General features: G+C 46.5%; 1 protein-coding gene across 4 annotated transcripts in view; it reads left to right on the top strand.

Annotated features, from left to right (window-relative positions):
- Positions 1–12,700, top strand: part of GRIK4 (glutamate ionotropic receptor kainate type subunit 4) — a 216,189-nt gene that overhangs the window by 158,176 nt on the left and 45,313 nt on the right. For all 4 annotated transcript variants that reach the window (XR_013185015.1, XM_054647485.2, XM_077189837.1 and 1 more), the window contains exons 8-9: positions 6,254–6,415; positions 11,781–11,933. Coding sequence is in view for 3 of the 4 variants with exons in the window: in XM_054647485.2 (XP_054503460.1) it covers positions 6,254–6,415; positions 11,781–11,933 (315 nt within the window). In the remaining variant the exon portion in view is untranslated. The remainder of the gene's footprint in view (positions 1–6,253; positions 6,416–11,780; positions 11,934–12,700) is intronic.

Genomic DNA, 12,700 nt, shown 5'->3' with positions numbered 1-12,700 from the left:
GATACACCCCAGCCCCCTGGAAACTCTGGAAAAAAAGAGGTGGGAAGGAGGGCAAATCTCTTTCCTTCTCTTTTTCCCTACTTCCCACCCCTTTTTTTTCCAAGAGCTGTCTTTTCTCAGGTCCCAACATTTAGCACTTGACCTCTCTGTGCATTTGTCTCCCTGCAAATCTCCCTGCAGAGAAGTTGAGGTTTGAGCAGTGTATTTTCCTAAAAGTGCTCTTGTTTGAAGAACAGCCTCCAAAATTTAACAGCTGGCCTTGCATGAGGAGGTTCAAGACCTGTAAGGCACATCAGTCCTTTTTTTTTGGAAAAGAAATCCAATTATAGATTATATTAATTTAAATAATATTAATTTAACTATTAATAATATTAATAAATATTAATTTACTCCCCTAAATTGCCCCTGAGCTCACTTGAGGTCACAGTTTCTCCTTCCCCACCTGAATGGCCAACCAGCATTGCCTTGAGTAGATCTTGAGTAGATCCTCTCCTACCTACTTAATAAAAATGTTCTGCTCTGGCTCATCCACTTACCTGCTCAAATTGGTGCTGTGATGATTTTTTTCCATTTTTTTTTTCCCCTCCTAGAGGAATTGATTTTTACATGCGGCCCATTAGAAACGTATTGACTCCATCCATAGTTTATAAATAAATGGAGCCTTCCAGGAAAACCATGGAAAGCACTTAACATAATATTGTCCACTTGAGGAAACAAATAAATGTGTTCTGAGCAGAGCTTTGGGATGATTTACAGCTCTGAGGGCAGCAGGATCCAGAGAGGACAAGGCAGGAATTTTCTCCACCTCTGACTGAGGAGGTTTGGTGATTTTTTGGGGGAAATTTGGTCACTGGGGCTGGGGGGTGAGGAAATGACCATTGCAGGGTCAAGCTGCTTTTCTGTGAAGTTTTTTTAGTTCTGCCTTCCATGACCTAGGAGAGGCTCCCTGGAGTTCTGTTTGCCCAAAGAACCTGCTCTGGGATATTTTATTAACCTCAAAATGGTGAATAATGGGATATTTTTGTAACCCTAAAATGGTGAATAATGGGATATTTTATTCACCCTAAAATGGTGAATAATGGGATATTTTATTCACCCTAAAATGGTGAATAATGGGATTTTTTCTTCACCCTAAAATGGTGAATAATGGGATTTTTTTAACCCTAAAATGGTGAATAATGGGATATTTTTTTAAGCCTAAAATGGTGAATAATGGGATATTTTATTAACCCTAAAATGGTGAATAATGGGATTTTTTTAGCCCTAAAATGGTGAATAATGGGATATTTTATTCACCCTAAAATGGTGAATAATGGGATATTTTTTTAACCCCAAAATGGTGAATAATGGGATATTTTTTAACCCCAAAATGGTGAATAATGACACACACAGGTGATGTCACCAGAGCTGTGCTGAGCTGGCGCTGCAGGCTTGGTTCTTACACAAAAGCTGCCAAGAAATCTCAGGATGGAAATTGCACTCTGGCTTTGGAGAGCTTTCCTGGGCACCAACCTCTCTGAACAAGGAGGTTTTGCCAGAGTCAGGGTTTAATAGAGAAATGGAAGCCTTGGCCCCGTGTTCTCCTTTCCCATCCCACACGAAAAAAGAGCAGGGACAGCACAGAGTGTCCTGGTTCTGGTGTAAATCAGGGGTAAATCAGCTTTTGGTGCTGCCAGGGGGCTGGAGGGGAGTGAGGTCAGTGCTGAGTTTCCAGCAGTGAGTTTCTCCTGCTGGAGGGTGTTTTGGAGGCTGTTAATCAGCAGATCCAAAAATCCAATCAAGTCCTTGCAGTGATTGGGAGAGGAAGATCAAACTGTGTGTGTACAAGAGGGATGGAGTGGGCATCTTGCTGTTGGTGCAACTGAATTGAGCAAACCCTGCTCCTTCCAGAGCCTTGGGTTTAAATTTCAAAATACTTGACAATTAGATGGGAATAATTGAAACAATTAAAATTATTACTCTAAGGGGGAAGGTGTAAAGGAGGTTTCCCAGTGCCTCAAGTCAGGCAGGGCAACTCACTGGGTGCAGTTTTGTGCAGACAGGGCCTGGCAGTGAAGGATTCCCTCTTTGGGCTTGTCCCCAGCATGCAGGCACTGCTCACTGCCTCCCCACTGCCCAGGCACTCTGGGTTATTAAAAATGAGATAAGGATCGAGGTCCTGCACACACACACAGCTGCAGAACAGGATCGCCAGCAAAATCGATGCTGGAAGGAGCTCAGGAGCTGCTGCAGTGCTCAGCAGCACAGTGGCTGCTGCAGGGGGAAAAATTACCAGGAACCACTCTCAGGAGGGACATCCCAGCATGGCAGGGCAGCACAGGTGCCTACATGCTTTAAAATACTTTTTTTTTTTTTTTTTTTTTGCCAGGCAGCTGCATGACAGGGATAATTTCCTGCTGGGCTGGCCCTTCACATGCTGTCCCAGGGTGACAGGGGCAGGGCAGGAGGGACAATTGCCAAAATCAGGGGCAGGAGCAAGGCAGAAGGGACAATTCCCTCGCAAATTCAGTGACACGGGCAGGGCAGAAGGGACAATTCCCAAACTCAGGGGCAGGAGCAAGGCAGGAGGGACAATTCCCTTCCAAATTCAGTGACAGGGCAGGAGGGACAATTCCCTCCCAAACTCAGTATCACTGCTAGGCTGTCTCAGGGTGACATGGGCAACAGCAGGAGGGACAATTCCCTCCCAAACTCAATGACTGGAGCAAGGCAGGAGGGACAATTCCCTTCCAAATTCAGTGACAGGGCAGGAGGGACAATTCCCTCCCAAACTCCCTGAGCCAGGTGAGGTGGGAGAGGACCTGTGAGTGCAGAATCCTGGTTGGGATCAGGCTGATTCTCCATCCAGACCTGCAGAGCCGGACTTGCAGAGGGCATCACTGGCTCCTGATGGCTTTGGGTCCCTAAAGAAGGGGAGGGTGTCCTGCAGATCTGCTCATAACTGGAAAATCCCATTTTATGGCTTTAGGATCACAGAGCTCACCTCTGTGGCTTTTATTAACCAGCTCCTCCCAGTGCTGGGGTCATTCCAGGGGATTTTTGTGCTGCTGGAAAGCGAAGAGTGCAGGTGGAGAGCTGCAGAAAGCCAGGCAGTGACTTCATCCTCTAATAACTCCTCCAGCACCGTCTCCCAGGGAACCCCGTGGAATTCAATTAGCTAATTGTGTGCCTAGCACTCGGGAAAATACAGAATGCCACGGAATTGCTAAGTGTTGTTATTTAACAGCACACATTTCATGGTTGCAGCCCTGTAGTAGCAGTCAGAAAATCCACACTGTAATTGCCTGCTGGTGCCTGCTGCTGAATTTGCTGTGATCGGAGCAAGGCCTGGGGATTTTTTATTTCTGTAAAAAAGTTCATTAATTTTGGCTGCAGATCCTCCGGGTCTAATTTTTTTGCCGAGTTCTCTTGAAACAGAATATTGACATGTGGTGGGTGTTGTCAAAAACAGAGTGGAAAGAGGGGGAGGAATTGAGGCAGGCAGGATTTGTGTCCCTGAAATTCACCTTGGCACGATTCCTGGTGGTCTCTGTGCCTCATGTTGGATTGAGATTGAAGAGCCAAGTTTTGGGCAATTCCTGCAATTCCTCCAATGTAAGGAGAGGGATAAAAAAAAACAGAATGAGAGGAAATGAGGGAGCTGCTGCTTGCACCCATCATTTTGATGGCATTTTCTGAAAGCCTGTGGTTATAAAGCTGTGTTTGCACAGGTGGAGGAGGCTTGGAGTCCCCTCCTAAACAGGATGGCAGAGTTATTTTCCTAATGGCTCTTTGCTCTTATTGCATTGGCAATCTCCTATCCTTCCAGCCAGGATGAGGGAGAGTAACTCCAGGAGCCGAAAAAGGCAGCTGGGAAAGTGTTTTGTGTAGGAATATCTTTCACTACATCTTGGGGAGAAATCCTTGGCTTCCCACCTGAAAATATCCCTGAGATCAGGGGTTTCCCACCCTTGTCCTGCCTGTGTTTGCCTCTTGCAGGAGGAGGGCAGGACAGGACGGATGGGAAATCAGCTGAGAGGTGCAGGTCTGGAATAGCAATCCAGGTTTTGTTTGCAAAACGTGGGTTTGGAAATGTCAAGCATGGTGAATGAGTGTAAAAAGGAGGAAAAGAAAAAACCCTCAACAAATAGGGCCAGAAGCTGAGCTGGCGGCTCTGGGAGTATGGGGATGCTCTCACCCCTTTGCCCTCTGCAGCAAAGCCTGACCTTACCAAATCTCTCTTATCCCACTGCAAATGAAGTGTGTCCCCCTCGGGTGGTTTATCTCCATCTCATTGCATAGGCAGCTCACGGCTCATTTGCTCCCTGCTCCTCTGCTGGAAAGGCATTTCATGGCCAAAAATGGGAGCTGGAGCAGAGGGAAGGGACAAGGAGCAGGGTCCAGGCCGTGCCACCCCTGTGTGTCACAGAGGTGATGCTTTACGGACGGGACAGCCACAGGAATGGGGTTTTCTGCAGCAGGAAAAAGATGGATTTGGAGAGGGTTGGCTGTGGGAAAAGACCAAAGCTTGCCCAGTGGTGATGGGAGGCAGGCAAAGCTGCTGGCAGTGTTTAACCAGAGCAGATTATTGGCTCTGGGGGAGCCTGTGGGGGCCTGGCTGTGGCTGTTTGCAGGCACAGAGTCCTGGCAGCTGCCTCGGGGCAGGGAATTTACCCAGGGAAAGTGGGAAAGGATCCCTTCAGGGGGCTGGTCCTGACCACTCAGGGCAGCGGGGCCTGTGGGCTCAGCCCCGAGGCTGTGCCTGGCTGGGGTGAATCTCATCCCTGCCTCAGTTTCCCCACGTGAACTGAGACCATCCCCTCACCCATTAATTGCTTATCTAAAGATCTGAGCATAACAAAACCCTCAGCTTCAAAAGCTTGGAAGCGTTTCCAGGGGACAAAAGGCACAATAAATAATTAAATAAACACACTAATTTCAGCTGCCCTGGCACGAGATGAAACCTTGACAAAACATCTCATTTCCCTCCTGGATATCCCGAAGCCAAGAGGGCAGTGGGGGCAGCTGTTTGCCTGGTGCCCTGCACGATTTGCCTGGAGGCTCTGGCTGAGGGGAGAAAGGATTTGAGAGGGCTTTAGGATCCATCAGCATCTGCCCTGCTTGCTGGGGCTGACAGGATGCCCTGGGTGAATGGATCACCTGTCAGCAAGGCAGGGCGAGAATATCATTCACACGAATCGATAGCTCACAGGCAATTTCACATTACCCAACACAAACGTGTCCAAAATGTGCTTCATCCTGCCTTTGGTGGCATTCCCATGGGACCTGGCTGGGCTGGAGCGGTTTTGTAAGCCCCATGTTTGGGAGATTTACAGGAATTGCTCCTGCGTGCCCAGCAAAGATAAAAAAATGGCTCAACTTGCTGGAATTTCATCCCTCAGGGAGCCCAGGGCCAGCTGGATCCGTGATGGGCATCCAGCAGTTGCTGGAAGTGTCACTCCCACCTTCTCACTCTACTTCAGCAATTAGCAGAAGAGAAATTAGTGAGGAAAGTGCCATTATTCCCTGCTAATAGGACAAGGAGGGCTGGACTTTTCCCCAGGCTTTGTTGTGTAGCTGCTTCCGTGGATGTGAGGAGCAAAACTCAGCCCTCCACTCTAATTTTTTTTAAATGTAGTTAAATGTATTTTTAAATATATTTTTTATATTTTAATATATTTTAAATATATATTTTAATATAATTTTTAATGTAGTTATAAAAAATTATATATTTTTTTTTAATGTAGTTGTTTTTATATTTCTTAGCACTTGCAGAAATGCAAGGGGAGGCTCCCAGCTCCAAAACTCGCAGTCAAGGCACCCTCCAACCCTCCCCAGGGCATTGGGGTGGCCTGGCAGCAGAAAGGAGCAGTGCAGGGCTGGGGGTTTTTAGGATGAGGCAGAATTGGGTTCCTCCTCCTGTGGGAAAGAACTGATTTAATTTAACAGTTGGAACTCAGTGTCACCAAATTGGATGTGGTGATGGCTTCACTCAGCAGGTGAGTGATGCCCTCTTTGGAGGGTTTTGGGGTTTTTTTTGTGGAATTTGGCCCATAAAGCACTGGACTTGGGTGATATCTTCATTAAAAACCTGAGGTGAGCAGCGCCCTGAATTCATTCCTGGTTGAAACCCAGGCTCTCCCTTCCAACAGCTGCATGGGTTTCACACCCAGGGTCTCACAGCTCCCACTCCCTTCAAGGGCACTGAGTGGCTCTGCAGCTTTCAGTGCCTCTTTTCTCCTCTAATCCCATTTTCTGTTTTGGGCTGCTGCAGGAGTTTTCCCTCCAGCGCCTGGACACCCTGCTGGACGACCGAGTCAACATCCTGGGGTTCTCCATTTTCAACCAGTCCCACGCCTTCTTCCAAGAGTTTGTCCAGAGCCTCAACCAGTCCTGGCAGGAGAATTGTGACCATGCTCCTTTCACTGGGCCTGCAGTAAGTAAAGTCCATTCCCGTCCCCCAGAACCTCCCTGAGCTGGGAATTCTGATCACACCATGGAAAAACCTTGTGGGAAGAGCTTCAGGATGGTCCTGAGCAACTCAGGGGTAGAAACTCTGATCTCAAATAATTTTTTTAAAAGTCGTCTGAATTATTAAATAATTTAATTATTTAATCCTATTTAATCTTGTGCTAAAGAGCTCAGGGATATCCCCAGGCTGCTGTTGTACCTCGGATTAGATTTTATGAGGAGATGCTGGTCCAGGAATGGGAAGGAAGAGCCAGAGCAGAACATTTTTATTAAGTAGGTAGGAGAGGACTTGAGCTGTCAATCTGTGATTCACAGAGGATGTGGAAAACAGCAAAGTGACCCTGAAAGTCAGAGCTGCCCAAAGGACCTTGGGGTGCAGAGTTGCTCTGTGCTGGACTGGGAGCCCAGCTTTAAATTCCAGCCTAATCTTGATTTGGATTGCATTTCTCTGTGGGTGCAGGGGATGCTGCAGCTCTGATTCGGTTTTTCCCTCGTGAAGTTCATCCCTGTGTGTTTAAACTCCAGGGAAGTGGCTCATGGAGGGGGTTTGTGGCTGCAGATGGCCCAGGAGGGGCTGGGCCAGGCAGATGCTGCGGGGCTGAGCTGGGCTCCAGCAGCTCCATGAGGAGGGTGCACATCAGCCCTGGAGCATTCCCCAGGGATTCTCCACCACTGGGAGAGTTTGCAAAGCAGATTTGCCACATCAGAGCTGCAGCTGTGAGAGGAGGGAGAGAGAGAGAGATGAAAATATCATCAGCTGAAGCCTTTGCGTGGATTTTAATGAACTCAGAGCCCCTTGACGAGCTGAGCTGCTGAAAACCTCCTTATTGTCACCACAAAGGGAGCCTTAAGAGGCAAAATAAGGAGATTTTTTGCCCTTTGTGTCCACATCCTTTGGCTTGACTTGAGCTCCTGTGCCTGGGACCGTCCTGCTCTCCCTCCCACCCAGAGGCAGCTGCAATCAGCTTGCCCTGCTCAGTCTCCATGGGATTTCTAGCAGGAAGATTCCTTTTTGGATTGCAGGGGCTGTGGAGAGGCATTAAAAACAAATTCCCTCCTCCCAGTGCAAACAGGAGACAGCAGGAACCAGCAGCAGGTGTGATGGGGAAATGGAAATTCTCATTTTAGGTTCTTACCCTGTGTTGCATTGAGCATCCAGCAAAACCTGTGGGTGGGAGGATGTCTGGAGGGACTGGAATTCTTCAAGGTGGAACAGCCCAGGTGATACAAAAAGGATTTGAGGGTAGGGAAGTTACAGAGCAGAGGTGAAATATTCCCAAGCAGAGTTTGTTTTGTCTGTGAGGTGAATCCAGGACCTTTCTGCCTCTTCTGTCGGAAATCTGGCAGGGAGCATCTCTGTGTGCAGCCCTGGGATGGGATAACTCATCCTAAAGAGAGAAAAGGGAGCTCAACAGCTGGAAGTGACAGGAGGGAGGTTTCCTGTGAGCTGCAAAAATCCCAGGGCATTCTTGCTGGAGCTGAGGAAGCATCTGACAAAGGAGGAGGGAGCTGCCTGCTCCGATGCCATCCTCATTAATCACATTGCAAAGAAAGGAAATCAGAGAAAATCATTCAAATTACAGATGGCTAGATTTGGTAATTAGAATTTAGGCTAAAACAGATGTTTGTAATTAAGTGTTTATGTCATTGAATAAAATCCAGATTGCAAAGTCTATTTCACAGGGTTTTAATGGCTTTAATTCCCCGTGTTGGGTTTGGGGGCAAAGATACAGCTGATAATGTTTCAGGGAGGGAAGAAAAAAACCCCACATGGCAAAACCCAAACCTGTTCATGTTTCAGTGACAAGAATTGTCAAGAATTTGGGGATTGAGGGAAGTCCCCTAAGCCCCATGGATTTTCCATGGAGCTCTGGTATTGCAGAAGGGCACGAAGCCACCAGGGCTCTGCACAAATCAGAGTGCAGGCGAGGGAGAGAATCAATTTGTTAGCAGGGAAATTGGCTTTTTGTGACACTGGGACAAAGCTGTGGTTTAAAATGAGAATATAAAAGTAGTGAGAGGTTTTTATGCGTGGCATGGGGAAAATTGAGGAATGCACAGGAGGGCAGGGACAGATCCCTTTGGCTGGATCTGCCTGGAGGACACTCCAAAAATCTCTTTTCACTCCTCTGCTGAAGGTTATGACCTCAAAACTTCGTGGTTTACCTATTTTCTGTGCAAAATCAGGGTGCAGGGAAGGGATTCCTATTCCATGCCATGAGGATTTGATCCTGTGTATCTCCACACCCTCCTCAGTATTTAAATTGCTTGAAATCATCAAGGGTGATGGCAGAAATCCTAATGAATTTTCCAGAATTCAGAAGTAAAACATTCCAATCAGTAATGTCAAATGCTTCACTGAGATCTACAAGTCTCTTGCTCACCATCTAATAAGGGATTAACTGCTCAGGGAAAATGGAAATGGAAACCCAGCAGGAGAAAATTAAAAATGCTGGGCCACTATTCAGATTTGGTAGGAAATGGGGGAAATTTTGGGGTTGCAGGGGATGTGTTTGGTCTCATAACAGTTTCATTTGTCCACTGATGTTAATATGTTCCTGATTCAGGAAAGGAATTGCAAATTGGGTGTGAGATCCTGTAACCCGAACAGGATTAAATTCATAATTAAAACTAAGTGCATGGAAAGAGCTTCATGGAGCAGGGGCTGAGGACAGGACAGGCTGGAGAAGCCCTGCTAGGAAAAGAATTTGTATTAAAGGGATAAAAGAAGGAGAGAAGATTTTATCAGCTCCTTTAAGAATCTCTGGAAAAGGTTTTCCAGGAGGGGAATGTTTAGGTCAGCCTCAGCAGGTTGGAGGAGTGAGAGGTCACTGGTGTTGTCAGAGCTGGTGTTTGGGGTTTTGATGGAATCCTCCCTTTTAATTTAGGATGGCTTGTAAGCTTTGAGAGGGTTTGTGCTGCTTTTTAAGTGTCCAATCCCACACCAGTGTGGTCAGTGAGGTCTAAGTAAGACTGAGCAGGGTTAAGTCAAAATTAGCAACAAGAAGCCTGAGGATTGTTGGGATCATTGAGCTGGGTGAGATTGTCCCTGCAGCAGAATAAACCTGGTCAGGTCAGGGAGGAGGAGAGGCTGCAGGGCTGGCAGCCACAGCCTGGATGAGGTGGGGGAAGCAGCCCCAGGCTGGAGACTGAGCCCTCTGCCAGGAGCTGGGATGGGAAGAGGATGCTCTTGGATGCATCCATGGGGAAAATGCAGCCTTGATAGTAATGAGCTGCAACGGCTTAATTCCAGCAGTCAGGAGGTGACAGTAATTAAAAGTGAAATCTCAGCTGCAACAGTGAGCACGAGGGAGAAAAATAGCTGATTGTTAAGGAGCCCAAAGCCATGGAAACTGCTGTGCATGAGTGAGGAACGGGGCTCTGAGGCTTGGTGGGCAAAGGAACCTGGACAAAGCAACCAAAGCCAAGGTGAGCAGCAGAGGGGATGAGCTCTGACACCTGGACATGGCCTCAGCACTGCTGCTCCAGGTTGTGGGGAGGGATGGATGATCTCTGTCTGTGGGGTCTGGAATGCAGCATTTGGCTGCTGCACAAGCAGATCTAGCAATTTCTCGTGGGTCTGCTTGTCAAAGAAGTGGTCAGAGAAGGCTGCCCATGATGGCTGAAGAAGAGGTGAGTTGCCTTCTGTGGGAGCAGCCATCAGATCTCAGGAGAAATTCCCCCTGGAAATTCCTGCTTCTCTCTGGCCAGCAGACTGATCAGAGCCACCAAAACCCTGAAAAACCTCCCTTGATTAGGAAAGGAAAACTGCAGAAACTGAGATAGAAAGGACTGGGAAGCAACAAGGACGAGCAGAGATAGAGAGATGACGGTGATGGATGAAATGAGCCCTCACAAAGGGTACCCCAGCTGACCTCATGTCACTATAGGACATGAAATAAATAAATACACACACTAAATTCATTCCCTCGCCCAGTGATTGCTTATTTAAAGATCAGAGCATAGCAAAACCTTCAACTTCAAAGGCTTGGAAGTGTTTTCAGGGGACAAAAAAGCACAATAAATAAATAAACACACTAATTTATGGTATGAAAATAGCATGACTTGGACACACAGCTCTCTCAAGGTAAAAAGAGAATTTTTAATTTCTGACTCCAACATTTATAGATTTCCAAAAGTGGCAGTGGATTGGAGGGTGACAGTGCCACCTCTCCAATGACACTGGACAAACCAACAGCCCATCAAATTTCTCCTCCTCCATAAAAAAATAGAAAACAATCAGTTATTTACATGATGTGGACATGCAGCTCTCTCAAGGTAAAAAGAGAATTTTAAATTTCTGATTCCAACATTTATAGATGTATAGATAACATTTATAGATTTCCAAAAGTGACAGTGCCACCTCTTAAAATGACACTGGACAAACCAATAGTCCATCAAATTTCTCCTCCCTCCATAAAAGATATAAATTATTTACATAAAGTTATTACAAAAAGATATAAAATATATAAAAATATATATAAAAAAATCTATATATATTTACAAAATTTATTACGTAAAGGATATAAGTTATTGACAATAAGTTATTTACATAAAATGCACGAGGAAGTTCATTACAAGAATATAAACACCAGGAGGTTTGGAAAATCTTAAAAAATCAAGGTGACAACCTGAGGCTGTGCAGAGAACACTCTCCAGCTCTGAGGAGCAGTAGGATGGGGGATTTTTGTGCTCCAAGCTGATTTTTCCCTGTTTTTTCCCCTCAGCTGTCCTTGGTGCTGCTGTTTGACGCCGTGTACACTGGACAAACCAACAGTCCATCAAATTTCTCCTCCCTCTGTAAAAGATATAAGTTATTTACATAAAGTTATTACAAAAAGATATTTATATATATATATATTTACAAAATTTATTATGTAAAGGATATAAGTTATTGACAATAAGTTATTTACATAAAGTGCACAAGAAACTTCATTACAAGAATATAAACACCAGGAGGTTTGGAAAATCTTAAAAAATCAGGGTGACAACCCCAGGCTGTGCAGAGACCACTCTCCAGCTCGGAGATGGGGGATTTTTGTGCTCCAGCTCGGATGGGGGATTTTTGTGCTCCAAGCTGATTTTTCCCTGTTTTTTTCCCCTCAGCTGTCCTCGGCGCTGCTGTTCGATGCCGTGTACGCGGTGGTGACGGCTGAGGAGCAGCAGGATGGGGGATTTTTGTGCTCCAAGCTGATTTTTCCCTGTTTTTTCCCCTCAGCTGTCCTTGGCGCTGCTGTTCGACGGCGTGTACGCGGTGGTGACGGCTGAGGAGCAGTAGGACGGGGGATTTTTGTGCTCCAAGCTGATTTTTCCCTGTTTTTTCCCCTCAGCTGTCCTCGGCGCTGCTGTTCGATGCCGTGTACGCGGTGGTGACGGCGGTGCAGGAGCTGAACCGCAGCCAGGAGATCGGCGTCAAGCCCCTGTCCTGTGGCTCAGCACAGATCTGGCAGCACGGCACCAGCCTCATGAACTACCTGAGAATGGTGAGAGGGGGCTGAGGGATGCTCCTGGCTGCCACAGGGCTCTTGGAAGGCACTGAAAAGTCAGATCTGAGGGTTTGGGTTGGCACCTGTGACCGTGTTCACAAGGGTCTGAGGATGAGGGAAGAGACCAGGATCTGACTCCATGTTTCAGAAGGCTTGATTTATTATTTTATGATATGTATTATATTAAAACTATACTAAAAGAATAGAAGAAAGGATTTCCTCAGAAGGCTGGCTAAGAATAGAAAAAGAAAAAATGAGTAACAAAGGCTTGTGGCTCGGACAGAGAGTCCGAGCCGGCTGGGCTGTGATTGGCCATTAATTAGAAACAACCACATGAGCCCAATCCCAGATGCACCTGTTGCATTCCACAGCAGCAGATAACCATTGTTTGCATTTTGTTCCTGAGGCCTTTTAGCTTCTCAGGAGGAACAATCTTAAGGAAAAGATTTTTCATAAAAGATGTCTGTGACAGTCACTGGCCTTGGAACGACATGAAACTCTCCCTTTTTCAGTCTTTGCTGCAGAAAAGCTGGAATTCAATTGTTTGGGTTTTTTTTAAGTATGAATGTTTCTAAGTGATCCGAGCTCTGACTTGAGCTGATACAAGATCATGCAGTACAATTGCTCAGAGCTCAAGGGCAGGATGTAAGTTCCCCTATGGGTTTGGGCTCCTTTGAACCCAAAATTGTCGTTTCTGGGACGAAACAAGCCTAAATCTGGCACGAGAACACTCTGAAATCCCAGCCTTTTGAAATAGTTGGAGT

Source organism: Agelaius phoeniceus, chromosome 23 (assembly GCF_051311805.1).
Source record: "Agelaius phoeniceus isolate bAgePho1 chromosome 23, bAgePho1.hap1, whole genome shotgun sequence".
NCBI lineage: Eukaryota > Metazoa > Chordata > Aves > Passeriformes > Icteridae > Agelaius > Agelaius phoeniceus.
The sequence above is the reverse complement of the archived record's forward strand: the minus strand, read 5'-3'. Positions and strand labels throughout refer to the sequence as shown.